At 30.4% G+C, this 15847-nt stretch overlaps 2 protein-coding genes across 2 annotated transcripts; both read right to left on the bottom strand.

Annotated features, from left to right (window-relative positions):
- Window positions 1-12159: 12159 nt before the first annotated feature.
- Window positions 12160-12909, bottom strand: LOC136076031 (uncharacterized). The gene is made up of 3 exons (XM_065789492.1): window positions 12773-12909; window positions 12608-12673; window positions 12160-12526 (listed from the first exon to the last, which is right to left on the bottom strand). Exons 1-3 carry the CDS (start codon window positions 12907-12909, stop codon window positions 12160-12162), a joined length of 570 nt encoding a protein of 189 aa, XP_065645564.1.
- Window positions 12910-13390: 481 nt separating this feature from the next.
- LOC136076030 (uncharacterized) lies at window positions 13391-15236 on the bottom strand. Its single transcript, XM_065789491.1, has 3 exons — window positions 15167-15236; window positions 14451-14784; window positions 13391-14063 (listed from the first exon to the last, which is right to left on the bottom strand). The coding sequence occupies exons 1-3, from the start codon at window positions 15234-15236 to the stop codon at window positions 13391-13393; spliced, it is 1077 nt and encodes a 358-aa protein (XP_065645563.1).
- Window positions 15237-15847: the final 611 nt, after the last annotated feature.

The raw sequence follows: 15847 nt of genomic DNA, 5'->3' as shown, positions 1-15847 counted from the left end.
TTTCAATGTTTGATGCGATAAGCATAAACAGGGATGATGGAAACAACTCTTTAGCTCCTTCTGAAACATCTACTGCTTTGAGATCATCTCTTGTTTGGCTGAACAGGACAGTTAGCGGAAGATAGCGTGCTCTAGTTAGAGTAAAGTATATTTTCATAGAGCTTCTTATAGTCCGACAATAAGAACGATTTTCGCATTTCACAATTTGAGTAAAATAATGACTCATATGAAGATGATGGGCAATCCAACATTGATCTTGTGATAAAAGGTTCCTTGACTCAAGCTCTGATTGCTCTGAATTAATATACTCTGCGACAATTGGATAACCGTCAATTTTTAGGCCAGACTAAATATCTGCTAATGCCTGACCGGCAAAACTAAAGTTCTTTTTTTCAAAATCTTCATCTCTTGTCCTGCCTGATTTGAAAAGATATTTTGGTTATTAAAGGTTAAAAATTATTTTATATATTACAAATTAACTTTTTAGTGTTCGTCATGGTGAAAAGACTGTCGAGGTTATTCTTCAAGAAATGGTGAATTCCGATTTCATTACTTTCTGGAACTTAGGATTTTTGTTGGGTCCCCATCGACACTAAACACAACAATAAGCTTAACCATATTAGTTTGAGAACCTCTGGTAATATAGTCGAATTCTTTGATTTCCAAGAGCCGCTGAAAGTCTAACCCATGTGTAAAAGCGGTTGAAGATGCGTGTTTTTCTTATCAAACAGCAATGTAGGTAGGTCCAGAATAAGTAACAGCATCTGTTTTTCCGAGCTTGTGTTTAGCAGCCACAACCCAATCGAGGTCTGAAAGAGTTAACCGGTACTCCAAATGCATTAACAGCGGCATTTATTTTTTGACTGCTCTGATTCCAATCGGCACTCTGGCCTTGTCGTTTTGGCTAAAGAAACACACTTCATCTGGTCCCAAGATAGAACAAAAATTTTCAATATATTTTTTAGTTAAACTGCAGAAGAGTCCATCAACATGTTTTAAATGAGATTTATTCTGATTTTTTTAAATGAGATTTATTCTGATTTCTATTTTTTTATTCACTGTGCTTTAAATATGAAATAATATATCTTATATAAAAACAATATAAATACATTTTTAAAGTTTCGATTTTATTAGTAAAGGACCACCTTAATGACTTTATTAATGATCTTTTCCAATGATCTTTGAACAATGATTACATTGCTTCTCTTGACTTTAGGCTGAATAATCCAACTGAAGTACCGTGGCGTTTAATGAGTTCTAGAACGAGGTAGAAAACAGTATGTGCTTTAGGAGTTGCAGTGACTGGAAAAAGAGACAGAATTGCTTGAACTGTTAGATTAGTTACAAAAACTGTCATACAAAGTTAGTCCAAAACATGAAACAGCTACGCTTCTAAAGAGCTTGAATATTTTAACTAAATCTTCCTTAAAATGCACCGGATTCTTCTGGCATTTTTTGAAGTATATCAACATTCTTTAATAGGATACTGCGCTCATTCCCTACAAATTGAAAGTTTTGTTTTCTAGGCCAGTTTCTTGCTCCTGGCTAACACCATAGAAGCTTTTAAAAAAATAAAATGGTTAACACCCAAAATAAAAATGAAGCTCCACTAGAAAGGTCAAATCAAAAAAAAAGAACAATCTCAGAGTCTTCAGTTTTAATTAAAAAAGGTTCAATCACGTTGTTGAATTGCTTGGATTTGCTTTTATTTGATCCAGGCTACAAACTTATTGTAATTTGACGTTAGACTTTAAAATGCTCCTTTGGAAAGATTTTCTGATCAAATGTCAGACCAACAACAAATATGTTTGTTTAAATGTGATTGAAACCCACACAAAATGTGGTTAAGAAACCCACACAAAGGATTAGCAATTTTATGTTTGCATGCATTTATGAACCTAAGATTGTTTTATTAATTAAATCTAGTAACGCCTTAATATTTGTAGAATTCTTTCAACATGATTGCTTAGCTCTGTCAAGTTCATGCAATTGACAATATCTGTTTTTTTGGCTACTGTTTCAAGTTCTAGTAGTTTTTCTTTTCGCTACTAGTTTTTGTACAAAATACGGCTCAACAAGTCTGAACCCTGTTGACTTGTTCAAAATAGATCCTAATTTCTATATTTGGGTGTTAGAAAGGCTAGTATTAAGCTGAATATTGACCATGATCAATTTTCAATATTTAATATTCAATAATGATAACCCAAGACATACATGTCTTGAATTATAAGAGTATTTGCTGAAAAAATTGTATTTTTAACTGCAAATCCAAGTGGCACATTATCTGAAATTTGTAATAAACTTTACCAAAGAGGTAATAAACATTGTAAGAGTTAAAAAACATTACCAGAGGTACAATAGTCTAGCTATATTACACCTTTTGGTTATCACTGATCAAATTTGACAATTTTATTTTATTTTATTTTTTTTTTGCTTTATTTTATTTATTAGAAAGCGCTTTTCCAAGTAAAATGTATCTCTTGTGGAAAAGATTTTTGATAGTGCGGAGGAAACCAGAGGCTGCCTTTGAACTTTGGAGGCCCTGGGCAAGATCAAAATGTGAGGCCCCCTGAAATGAAAAATTTTTTTTTTTAAGTATATTTATTAAATTATTATTAAAGTCATGACTTCATTGAAACTTGACTTAACGAGCTATAATATTAGCAAATAACTAATGTACTAATATCTATGTTCTTTAACTCGTCAATTTCAATTGATATCTCTGCTAAGCCTGTAAGTCTGCACTGAGACATATTTGACCTTAAGTAGGTTTTAATTAATTTAAGTTTTGAGAAACTTCTTTCTGCGGAAGCAACAGTGAGTAATAATGTCAATAAAATTCGCAATGCTATAGGGTCATTCCACGCCAAACGGTTCAATTTCCGATATAATCCCCGCACTACCGTCTCAGATTTTGATAAAATTTTGTCAGTATGTTGTTAAACATGTTTCATGAAGATTACCAAAATTTCAAATCAAAATGTTTATTATTTTGGACTTTGTGGTACTTTTTGTAAGGTTTACCCAAACTTCAACTTCAGTCAGTAGCTAAAATTCGTATATTCGTATTGGGGTCCTATATTTTTGCAATGAAAGAATAATATATCTTAAAAACGTGGTTTCTTAGTAAACCGAAGGTGCAGATCACAAATAATTTATTACAAGTTTCATATTATGCCTACAATTGAGTCTATGGTTCGCCAAATATCGTTACAAACCCAACACTATTAATATTTTTTATTTATTTGTAGGGTCATATCTCTAAAACTAAAGGTTTTTGAATATTGCTATTTTTTCTAAAGGTTCTACATACTATCATAATGATATGGATTAAAAATTTGCTTTTTTAAAAATTTCTCTGCTGAGTTATTCTGAAAGCAATATGATGAAAAAAGTGAAAAACCCTAAAATAACATGTGTTTGAACCCCTAAAACTTGATGTGGGCAAATTTTGTTTGTTTTTTCAATTGCATTATTGGAAAGACCTTATTTCAAAATTTTAGAAACAGTAAAAACTGTCTTGGAGAGATCTTTCTTATCAACGAAAAAAATCTAGTTTTTATAAGCTAAGTTAAGTCTGCAAAGCCTTTGATATTTTAAAAACGATGTATATTAAGATGGTAGGTCCGTATATTAACTATTGCCATGGTCCGTATATTAACGTAGATCCGTATATTAACTATTGCCATGTAGAGGTAATTTTAGTAAGTAAATATATTTTTATTCTACGGACAAATCTCTCTAAATTAATTTCAAATATTTAAGTTCATCACAAACATCTAATATTCGAAAACGAAAATTAGAATAGATGTTATAATAAGAGTTATTTTAAATTTATCCTGACATGTCTGTTGAACAAAACTTAACTACTTGTTTTATTAGAAAATTTGGTGGAAGTTTATGTCATTTAAGTACTTATTCTCGAAAAAAGGGTTTTATTGACTTGCTCAGAACTTTCGAACGAGGAACAGAGTTTGATTGTGAGGCGAACTTTAAAATATTACTCTAATTTGTTTCCACCACAAATCACTGCTGTTGGTTAAATACACGCATTTACAGCGTCATTGTTTAAACCCTTTTGGTATCGCCAATCGTTGCTCAGTTAAAGGCTTGAGATGTATTGACCAAGAGACTGCAGACAGTCTGCAGTATTAATAGTCTGCCAGACTGTCTTTCGAATTTAACAAATAAAGTTATTTGTCCAGGTCAAAAATTGTGTCCAAATTGCCGCAAAGCTTATTCAACCACAAGCTCTTCAAGTGAAAAAATTGACGATATTGATGACATAGATGATATATTTTGTTCAACTGACACTATTAATACTTGCCTTTCTGAGCTTGGAATTTCACCTTTAAGAAAACGTGTTAGTAAGAGAGATCATGCTAGTTATGTAAAAAGCAAAATTTCGCAAGTGCAAATAACAGTTGCAGAAAAAATAGCTGTTGTTAATGGTTTATCACCAGATAATAGTGTCCTACTATTAAGCAATGCAAGTGTAGAGTGTGAGAATTGCATTGACTGGTCAGATTTGATATTAGAATTGAAAGATAAAATATCTACAATCAGTAATCCACGTGAAAAAGTTCAAGTTTTAACTCTTATACCAAACAGTTGGTCAAGAATAAAAATATGTAGTGAGTTTAAAGTATCAGACAGAATGGCTAAAGCAGCAAAAAAGTTAAAAGCAAAAAGTGGAATTTTAGCACTTCCAGAAAGAAATGCAGCAAAGAAATTGCCAGAACATGTTAAAGAAAAAATTTTGAAATTTTATGAACACGAAGCTTTTAGCAGAATATGTCCAGGTAAAAAGGATTTTGTATCTGTACGCATTGGTGCAAAAAAAGTGCATATGCAAAAAAAATTACTGTTAGTTAATTTAAAGGAACTTTTTTTGGAGCATAAAAAAGAAAATGGAGCTGAAGTCGGATTTTCTAAATTCTACGAGTTACGTCCAAAATGGTGTATAACTGTTTGATCTTCATGTACCCATCCTTTTTGTGTATGTACGATTCACCAGAATATAAAATTAATGCTTGCAAGTAGCCCAGTTACGGTAGACTATAAATGTCTAACTGAAAAAATAGTTTGTGATATTGAATCTAAAGAATGTATGCTTCATCGTTGCGATAAATGTCCAGGGAATGAAATGTTAAAGACTTATCTTGAAGAGCAATTTAAAGACTTTAAATGTGATGAAACTATAACATTCAAGCAATGGATAAAAGTAGATCGTGAAACTTTAGAATGTTTGCAATTACCAGTAGACGACTTCATAGATGATTTAATTTCAAAAGTATTTATTTTATCTAAGCATCATTTTATTGCCAAAAACCAAAACAAATATTTGCCATTATTGAAAAATGAACTGAAATCAAATGAGTTGATCATTTTGATGGATTTTTCTGAAAACTATTCATTTGTTGTGCAAGATGCTGTTCAAGGGTTTTACTGGGAAAACAGCCAAACAACTATGCATCCTTTTGTTGTTTACTACAAACTTAATGACATACTTAAAAATAAATGTTATTGTGTTATCCTTAATTGCATGCATCACGATACTATTTCTGTTCATGTATTTCTTAGTAAATTATTAACTGAACTTAAAACTTTTTATCTTTTGAACTTATTCATTATTTCAGTGACGGTTCAGCTGCACAGTACAAAAATTTCAAAAATTTTATGAATTTATGTCACCATTATACTGACTATGGTATTAGAGCAGAATGGAATTTCTTTGCAACTAGTCATGGAAAATCTCCCTGTGATGGAATTGGAGGAACTGTAAAGCGTTTAGCAACACGTGCCAGTCTTCAACAGCCAATTGATAATCAAATTTTAACGCCCTTAAATTTATATGATTTTTGCAAGGAAAGTATCACAGATATTTCATTTATTTATGTTGATAGTGATGAAGTAGACAATATTAAAGACAATCAAGAGAAACGATTTAGCACTGGAAACACAGTTGCAGGTACTCGCGATAATCACAAATTTGTACCTGTAAATAAATATCAGGTTTGTGTCAGTTGTATTTCAAATGACAATACATCTTTTATTGCAAACGTTAATGAGAGTTACAACAACAACTCAACCAAATTAGTTTCACTGTCTGATCTTAGTCCTGGAAATTTTGTTGCATGTATTTACGATGCACATTAATGGGTTGGACATGTTTGTGAAATTTCAGAAGAACAGGAAGATGTTTTCATTGATTTTATGCATCCACATGGTATGGCTCAGTCATTTTACTGGCACCTAGCACCAAGGACAATTGTTGGGTTCCTGAGCAGCATGTTATTGCAGTCATTCCAAATCCAATCAGTTCTGCAACAGGTCGATATTACAATTTACCTTCAATTGTTGTTTTAGACATTAATTCCAAATTTGAAGCTATTTTAAATATGTAATTTGGAATCAAGTTGATTATAGTTTCGTACAACTGAATTTTTTCTATCACAAATTTTTTTTTTTTGTAGATAAGAAACAATATATTAACATAAAAATATTTGTTTTTAGTTTTTTGTTGCAGAAAATGTGTTGTAAAAGCTGTATTTTTTAACTAGATTTTGCATCTATAACCAGGACCGCATTTGTGACGTGTTGAATTGACGGTGCTCTTAGGCATATGAATAATCGTCGCCTAAAATTTCGTAATAAAATTTAAAAAAATACATATATAACAAAAAAAACAAGCGCCCCTTTTTGGTTCAACTTCTCTAGTATTTTAAGTTGCCAATAACATGCATTTATTCGCAGTATTTTATAATCTCTTCAATAAATCTGTTGTAAGTTTTTTTCTTTTCCTTGGCGTAGTACCATTTTCAAGAGATTAAAATAGCTCGTCTAAATCTTGAATTTAATGGCTATATATTCTAGTTTTTATTGTCATTAATAGCTCTCTACTTAAAGTACCATTAGATTCTTTTAATTTTCTTAACATAAAATCAATTACTAATCGGGCTGTTGCAAGATCAGCAGCGTTTCAACTAAAAGCTTCAACATTTAATTTAATAGGCTTTAGCGTATTGTCAACTCATGTTCCATAATAATATTTTCTTAAAGTGCACACTTCCAATACCTTGAAGAGTTTCTTAAATGATACAAAATTGTTTTAAAATACATTAGAAAATATTATAATTTATATTTTGCCTCTTTCTGGATTAGATTTACTCAACTATTTTGTAATTGACAGTTTTGATCCAACCGTTAATTTTATGAACTTTTTTTACCGTGGGTTGCCCTAGCAATAATATAACTACAGCATTATCTAAGCATGCTATTATGCATCACATACAGATGACTAGAGAGGTCAGGGATTCAAAAAACACCCTGATGCGTCCGAAACAAGTCCAGGCATTCAAATCACGAGACTCCCCGAGTCTTAGACCGGGTATTCAGCCACAGACTCGCCGTGTCCGGGTACCCAGACCCGAAAATCCCTAGAAATAACTCAAGCAAATGTTAAATAATATTTTTTGAACATTAAAACATTTTGATTTTTGGCACAGTAAGCTTTGATTTTGATGCAGTATGATAAATCTTTATGTTTAGGACGAAATTGTAAAACTCAAAAAATTTATATATTGACCAAGTTTTTTTCGTTCATAAGAAAGATCTCTCCAAGACAGTTTTTACTGTTTCTAAAATTTTGAAATAAGGTCTTTCCAATAATGCAATTGAAAAAACAAACAAAATTTGCCCACATCAAGTTTTAGGGGTTCAAACACACGTTATTTTAGGGTTTTTCACTTTTTTCGCCATATTGCTTTTTTTTTTTTTTTTTTTTTTGTTCTTTTATCTTTACAATATTGTGATTCTATCTATATAACTGATACAAATTTACAATTTTTATAAAATATATGATGGTAGGAGAAAAAATAAAATCTCACAACTTTATAGAATACAAAGAATATAACTGCAGGGTATCATTATTATTAAAAGAACGCGGGAAACTTGCAGAAGACCAGATGGTCTTGTCATCAAGAAACCGCTTGTACTAGTAATATTTTTTGTATTTTTGTTTTTACATGTTTCTAGTTTCACAAAATATAATGGTAGTTCATTTTATATTGGATTCACATATAATAAAATGTAAGATAAAAAATAATTGATAAATGCTAGATTTTGCACACATAAATATATGATTAGGCATAAATAAAATTATTTTTGATTTATATATTTTTTACATTAATATTTGTTATTGAAGTTTTTTGGGATTTTCGCTTCAACGTTAATTTTGGCTCTAGTTTCAGTATTAGTTTAGTGTAAGTTCATATAATTGTTTATATTTAAAACGAATTTTTTTAGTAAGATTTTCAAACAATTTTGGTTATCTAATTTTGTAATTATGGTATTTCTGGATATCAGTTTATTATAGAGATAGGGACCGCGATATGAAATTGTGAAACGCGATAGTTTTGTTTTTCTAAACGGTATATTAAAGTTTCCTACTTCTCGAGTGTCATATCTATTTCTATTGCTTTTAAAGAAATCATTTGAGAAATGTGATGGGACAAGCCCGAGTTTATATTTCAGCATAAACAATAAGTTTTGATAAATGTTAATTCTATAGACGTTTAGTGCATTAAGGAGTTTAAACAAAGGTTCAGCATGAGTGAATTTGTCTTTTTTTATAGACAATTCTAAAGGCATGTTTTTGACGTCGATAAAGTGATTTCAAATTGGATTTATTGGTACTTGCCCATGCTATATTACCATATGTATAATAGGTCTGTATAAATGAGAAATAAAGATGTTTTAGATTTTCTTGGAATAACATTGGTCTAGCTTTGTATAGCACGCCAATGTTTTTGGTTATTTTTGTATTTAAATAGTCAATGTGTGCTTTCCATGAAATATTTTCGTCAATTAGTAAACCTAGAAATTTTGTTATTGAGGCTCTTTCAATATTTTTGTTTTCTATTTTTAGCAATGGTAATATATTAGGTATTTTTTTTCTTTTTTGGTTGGGATGGAATAAAATGTAATTGGTTTTTTCTGTGTTTAAAGATAATTTATTAGATTTTAGCCAGATATTAAGTTTTTCAAGTTCGATATTCGTTGTTTCAAAGAGTTCTTCAATAGACTGAGATGAATAAAATAAATTAGTATCATCTGCAAACATTATTACATCAAGTTTGTTTAAGACTTTTGGAAGATCGTTAATGTATATTAAGAACAATAAGGGAGCTAGAATGGAACCTTGGGGAACGCCACATTTAATCTTAAGCAATTTTGAACAGATATTTTCATCAGTATTAACACATTGCTGCCTGTTTAGCAAAAAATTTTTAAACCAGAGTAATGCAACATTTTTTACGCCATATTTTTCCAATTTTTTTAGCAGGATAGCATGATCAACAGTATCGAATGCTTTCGATAAATCTATAAAGATTCCTTAAACAAATTCTTTATTAACAAATGAGTAGTTGATGCTATTTACAAGATCTACGATTGCATGTTCGGTTGCATGTTGCTTTTGAAAGCCGAATTGTTTTGTATTTAAGATATTGTTGTTTGTTATATATTGGTATAATTTATTATAAATTATTCGTTCGAGGAGTTTTGAGAATACAGGAAGAATTGAGATTGGTCTATAATTGTTTAGTAAGTATGGTTCTCCAGTTTTATATATTGGTACAATTTTAGCAATTTTCAATTTCTCTGGAACGGTTCCTGTTGTAATTGAAGATTTAAATATTTCGAAGAGGGGTTTCTTTATTATCGGAAAGATACTCATTACAATATTGCTACAAATTTCATCAATTCCTGGTGCTTTGTTGATTTTTAAAGAGTTTTTTGCATTTTCGAGTTCTTCATAGCTTAATCCGTTGAAAGTTAGTTCGCTATTTAGATCAGTAAAATAATTTTCAAAGGAGTTATTTGCGGTTTGAATTTTAGACGCCATGTTAGGGCCAATATTTGCAAAGAAATTGTTGAATTGTTCGGCAATAGAGTTCTGATCGTTGTGTTCTATTTCATTTATAATAATTCTATCTGGTAAGCTGTTTGTTTTTATATACTTTTTTCCGATTATTTCTTTCATGATGTTCCATGTTTTTTTGGTATCTCCATTAGTTTTTTGAAGTAATTTAGAATAATAAACTTTTTTAGAATGTTTTCTGATTTTTTCGAAAAGATTTTTATATTGTTTATAAGTAGATAGGTTTTCTTCATTTCTGTTTTTCAAATATTTAACATATAGTCTTTGTTTAGTTTTTGAAGATTTTTTGATTCCGCGGGTGATCCATGGACAGCTCAAATGTTTTACTTTTATTTCTTTTTCTTTGATTGGAAAATGATTATAATAGTGTTTTAGAAAAATATCTGTGAAAGTATTATATGCAGAGTTTGTGTTCCCAAGGTTACATTCTTGATACACTTTAACCCAATCTACTGCCGATAGTGCGTCTTTAAAACATTTAATAGAATTTTTATTTATTTTTCTTTTATAAATTTTTTTTTTCGAGTTATTATTTATTTTTGTATCATGTTTTATTGTAAAGTAAACTGGAAAATGATCTGTTATATCAATTTTTATTATTCCTGCTTTTAAGGAGGTATCTAGAAATGAGTTTGTTAGTATGTTATCTATAGCAGAAATAGTATTCGAGGTTACCCGTGTGGGTTTATTAATAATTGGTAAAATACAATGTTGAAACATGTTATCAAAAAATAATTTAGTGATCGGACACTCTTTGTATTTTAAACAATCTATGTTTAAGTCCCCGATACAGAACAACTTTTTTTGCTCTTTATTGATTTTAAGAAAAATTTCTTCTAGATAATTAGAACATTTTTTAATATTACCTTCAGGTGGCCTATAACAGGTAGAGACTATAATATTTTTAAATTTGGAGTTGATGATCTCTATTGTAAAGACCTCACTATCGGGGTTAGAAATGGAGTGATCTTTTCTCACTTTTATCACTTGATCATTCCGAACATAAGTTGCAATCCCTCCTCCTTTTTTGTATGCTTTCCTTTCAGAAGATAATAATTTATAATTTGGAATTTGAAAGTTAGAGTTATTTTGGATTGATTCATCAGAACACCAAGTTTCTGTTAGGCAAATCATACTGAATGAATAATTGCAATCAATTAGGAAATGTTTAAGTTTGTCAAAATTTTTATTTATGCTTCTTATATTTATGTGAATTATCGTAAAATTATTTTTATAAGCTTCAAGTTCAGTTTTGAAAGTTTCTGTTTCAAAATATCGAGAGTTAAAATTATACGTTTGAAAAATTTGCGTATCAGCGTCATTGAGAATATTATTCGCGGTTTCAAAGACATTAAAGCGCATCGTTTCAAAATCTATTGTTTTATTTTTTATTGCCATTATTTTAGAATGTAAAATTTAGAACGCGTTTAACTCAGTAAAACAAAAGTGTGTTGCGCTATTTTTTAAAATCTCGTGTAAATATTTTATCGTATTTTAAAATGGCGTATTTACCTTCGCTTCTTAGTTTTTTAACTTCTTCCCAGAGCTTTCTTCGATGATATATTGTTTCTTGAGCGAAGTCTTCATTTATGTATAGGCCAGTTCCTTTAAGATACTTTACAGAATAACTTCCAGAATAACTCAGCTTCCAGAATAACTCAGCAGAAAAATTTTCAAAATAGCAAATTTTTAATCCATATCATTATGATAGTATGTAGAACCTTTAGAAAAAATAGCAATATTCAAAAACCTTTAGTTTTAGAGATATGATCCTACAAATAAATAAAAAATATTTATAGTGTTGGGTTTGTGACGATATTTGGCGAACCATAGACTCAATTGTAGGCATAATATGAAACTTGTAATAAATTATTTGTGATCTGCACCTTCGGTTTACTAAGAAACCACGTTTTTAAGATATATTATCCTTTCATTGCAAAAATATAGGACCCCAAAAATTCAATTTTTAGCTACTGACATATATTGATGTTTGGGTAAGCTTTACAAAAAGTACCACAAAATCCAAAATAATAATTATTTTGATCTGAAATTTTGGCAATGTTTATAAAACATTTTTAACAACATACTGTCAAAATTTTATTAAAATCGGAGATGGTAGTGCGGGGACCTCTGGACCACCTGGCGTGGAATGACCCTATAACTAAATTTGGAAAATATTGTTCGTAGTGATTTTCTAAAATAAACTTAATCAGTGCCTAAGGGAGGAATTTTCCAGGAACCATACTGGATATTGCTTTGATTTTATCAAATAATTGATTTGATATCACATCTGAATGTCCATCTTCAGTTAAGGCAACCTCTAAATCCTTGCTATGTTTCTTAAGTGCTTCAGTATTTTGGGTGACTTCTGGAATTTTATATAAGAATCCAAAAAGCTCAGAAAGTTCTTTCAGTTGATTAAATCGACTTGTTAAAGATGATAGCACTTGATCTAAATGTACATTGCAAACTTCCACTACATACTGTGTTTCTGGATTTAAAATTGGTTCATCTGCAAATTCATAGGAAAAAAGAGTTTTTTTCTTTCGGGGACGAATTGTGTTTTCAGCTTCAAAATGAGGACTTACTTATAATTTTTCTGCAATTTCCATAGCAAAAAGTTTGACATTCTTATTTCCTTTATCACGAAAGTCATTAAAATACTTGAGTAGTTGGTCAATTTCACTTTGTGCCGTTGATAGATCATAGTCTGGAGACTGCATTTTTTTGCTGACCAAATTTACTTGAAATAATATGTCATACCATACACTCAAGCTTACCAAATATCAGGCAAGATTATTTGCCTGATATTTGGTAGATGTATCATACTCTGAACTGTTAGCAATTTCAACTAGAGCATCATAAACTTTGGAATATTCATATTTTAATGTCTTTAAGCTTTCCACTCGATACTCCCATCGAGTATCAGACAGTGGCTTCAAAGTCAAAGTTTGCACTGATTTCATTCAAATGGCCCACTGATATTAGAACCTGAGAAAAAGTTAGAAACTTATTGTACCAAACCAAAAAATGACACTGCTTTTGAAGAAGATTTTGCAGCATCACATACCATCAAATTCAAACTGTGGGCACTACATGGCACAAAAAACGCTCTAGGGTTAATGTCTCTTATTCTTTTTTGCACTCCAGAATGAATCCCTTTCATGTTTGCTTTATTATTATATGATTGACCTTGACAATCTATTATATCTTGACCTGCTTCTGTGAAATGTTTCAGGAAAGTTTTTGTTAAAACTTCACCGGTCGTCCTATTTACATCAACAAATCCAATAAAATGTTCTTCAACTGGAAATAACTTGCAGTTGTAAAATTGAAGAACTAGGGTTAATTGTTCTTGGTGAGTTACGTCTGTATTGCAATCCATAATTATTGAATAATATTTTGACAATTTAAAATTATAGATTTCTTTATCTCTGAACCCAAAAGTTAAATAATTTGGTTTTGAATGTTTTTCCCAAGATAGTGATCACTTACTTCGTGTGATTTAATTTTTCTTAGATGCTCTTGAAGTATAGGATCAAGTTCTGAAATCATTTCAATCAAGCCCAAAAAATTTCCATTGCCTTTAGAAAATAATTTATCAGTGTGTCCTTGGAATACTAAATTGTGAGATGCAAGAAATTTTATAACTGAAATTATTCTCTTCAAAATGTTTTGCCAATACTCCACTTCTAATTTGATTTTTTTTTTTAAGTTGCATTCATTGACAGTCTCATTTTTCTTCATTCTTGCAGCCAAATCCATCCACTTTATAAAGCATTCCTTGTGGTTTACGGACTTCTCATGATCCTTGAGATCTGATGTTATATGTTTCCAATCAGAATATCCATTCTCAGTTAATTTTGTGCTCTTTTTTCCGATAGAAAATGTTTTGCAAGGAAAACAAAATATGCTGTTTGAATGCTTGGAATAAAATAACCATTTTCTTTGATAGGTTTCCCCATTTGGAAAATGCCCTTTATAATACATCACAGAGAATTTTTGTCCATGGTCATCTTTTGGAAAATCTTCCTCCTTCAGTTTTATAAGACCTTGTTGAACCAGAATTTCTCTAAATGAATTCATTAAGATTTTGGGCAAAAGAGCAGGATCCTCAATTCTGAAATGCAACAATTAAGGAAATTAGAATTGGATCTTTCATAAGAGAATAAAGATTTATACAGTAAAGTCTTGATTATCCGACTAATAGGGGACGAAGAGGTGTCGGATAAGAGAAAAAATTTTCGGATAACAAGGATATGGAGAATGAAAAAAAAAATTATATGCATAAGTAGGTTACAGTTCTTAATGTGATTTTGCGTATTTATATTATTTAAATAACGCAAAATAAAGCAAAAATATGCAAAATATCAATAGAAACTATGAAAAGGAAAGGTAAAATAACAAATAAAAAATAAAAAAATGGGAAAAAAAGTTCTTTTCGGATAAACGTGTGACGGATAACAGGGACTGTACTGTTTTCATACAAAAATAATTTCCTACTTACTGTGATGTTGATGGAAACGTAATATTTTCTTCAACAAGATTATTTTCTGGAACATAGAGGGGCTGTTGATCATCTTCGGTTTGAGGGCCATAAATCCTTATGATAATGAGATACACTACCTCATTATCATAGAGAAGACCTTGATCGTCTTCTCTATGATAATGAGGTAGTGTATCTGGATCTTCTTCAAGCTGTATTGGACCTAGATAATCTTCTCCATGATTATGAGGTAGGGTATCTGGATCATTTTCAAGTGCAGGAAGATTGTCAAGACCATCTTGAGGTTGTGGATCTTCAAGATGTCTGTCTGATGAGTTTTGATAAAAATGTTTGTCTAATGAGTTTTTGTAAAAATATTAATTTTTTTATTAAAAAATATATATTTAAATTTTAAAATTATGAGGCCCTAAAAATCCTGAGGCCCCGGCAAAATCTGGAATGCCCCCCCCCCCCAAAGGCCGCCTCTTGAGGAAACTGATAGTGTTAAACATGCTATTTTGTCACCAAAAGTGTTAGTTTAAATGGCAATACATGAAGATTAAGCAGGAGTTTACGATTTTTTGGTTTTCTACAGCAGAGTTTACCAGATAATGTTAAAAATTATTTAATTGCAGATAGTATTAAAACTGATAACACTAATAAACAAGTTGTGGAAATCTAATATGTGGTTTATATACTCTAATGTAGTTTTTAGCGCTGATTTCAAATCTGAAAACCATTTTTTTGTATCACGTCAGCTTTTTGATATACTTGTAAAGTTGTATTTTCTATGTTTTTACTAAGCATAGAAATATTTCTATTTTTTGTTGTATTTTATTTATTTTTTTAATTTATTCTAAAAGGTTTACATAGTTTTATCATTATTTAAACTTAAATTGAACTGTAAGTTAATATTATGGCTTTCAGAGGCTGTATTAATTCAAAAGATATGTTTTGTTATGTCAGCAGCTATCTAACAGACAAATCTCATCGGAAAACCTTTACACCATTTCTAAAAAAAGCGTATGAATAATATTTTGATTCAAAAGTACATTTGGATAAGGCTTGTTAACCAAAATTTATCTGCTCAGCATGTGCAAGCAACTTGCGTGGTTGGGTAAGAAAAGCAAAAAAGAACAACCATTTTTTGTTTGGTGTTCCAATAATATGGGGGGAGTCTAACAACCATACTACGCGTTGTTATTTCTGTTCTGTAAACATTGCTGGATTTTCATATAAAACTTGATTGTCTGTTAAATATCCTGAAGTGGCATTAGTTTCAAAGCCAATACTTCATAATCCTGCCACTTTGCCAATACCTACTGCATCTACTGAATATAATATTGATATAGAAATGTTAGACGAACTTCAAGTTGCGTCTTCTGTCAGTAGCTCAGACTCTGATTACAACAAGCACG

Source organism: Hydra vulgaris, chromosome 02 (genome assembly GCF_038396675.1).
Source record: "Hydra vulgaris chromosome 02, alternate assembly HydraT2T_AEP".
Lineage (NCBI taxonomy): Eukaryota > Metazoa > Cnidaria > Hydrozoa > Anthoathecata > Hydridae > Hydra > Hydra vulgaris.
This window is presented reverse-complemented; position numbering and strand designations above follow the sequence as displayed.

Excerpts from the sequence above, each read along its gene's own strand:
- LOC136076031 (XM_065789492.1), bottom strand. The coding sequence starts at position 12,909 with ATGAAATCAGTGCAAACTTTGACTTTGAAGCCACTGTCTGATACTCGA. Across the intron at positions 12,674-12,772 it reads GAAATTGCTAACAGTTCAGA|CAAAAAAATGCAGTCTCCAG; the intron begins GTATGATACATC and ends AAATTTGGTCAG. Across the intron at positions 12,527-12,607 it reads GAAATTGACCAACTACTCAA|TCCTCATTTTGAAGCTGAAA; the intron begins GTATTTTAATGA and ends ATTATAAGTAAG.
- LOC136076030 (XM_065789491.1), bottom strand. The coding sequence starts at position 15,236 with ATGCTTAGTAAAAACATAGAAAATACAACTTTACAAGTATATCAAAAA. Across the intron at positions 14,785-15,166 it reads TGACGTGATACAAAAAAATG|ACAAACATTTTTATCAAAAC; the intron begins GTTTTCAGATTT and ends AAAACTCATTAG. Across the intron at positions 14,064-14,450 it reads ACGTTTCCATCAACATCACA|AATTGAGGATCCTGCTCTTT; the intron begins GTAAGTAGGAAA and ends GTTGCATTTCAG.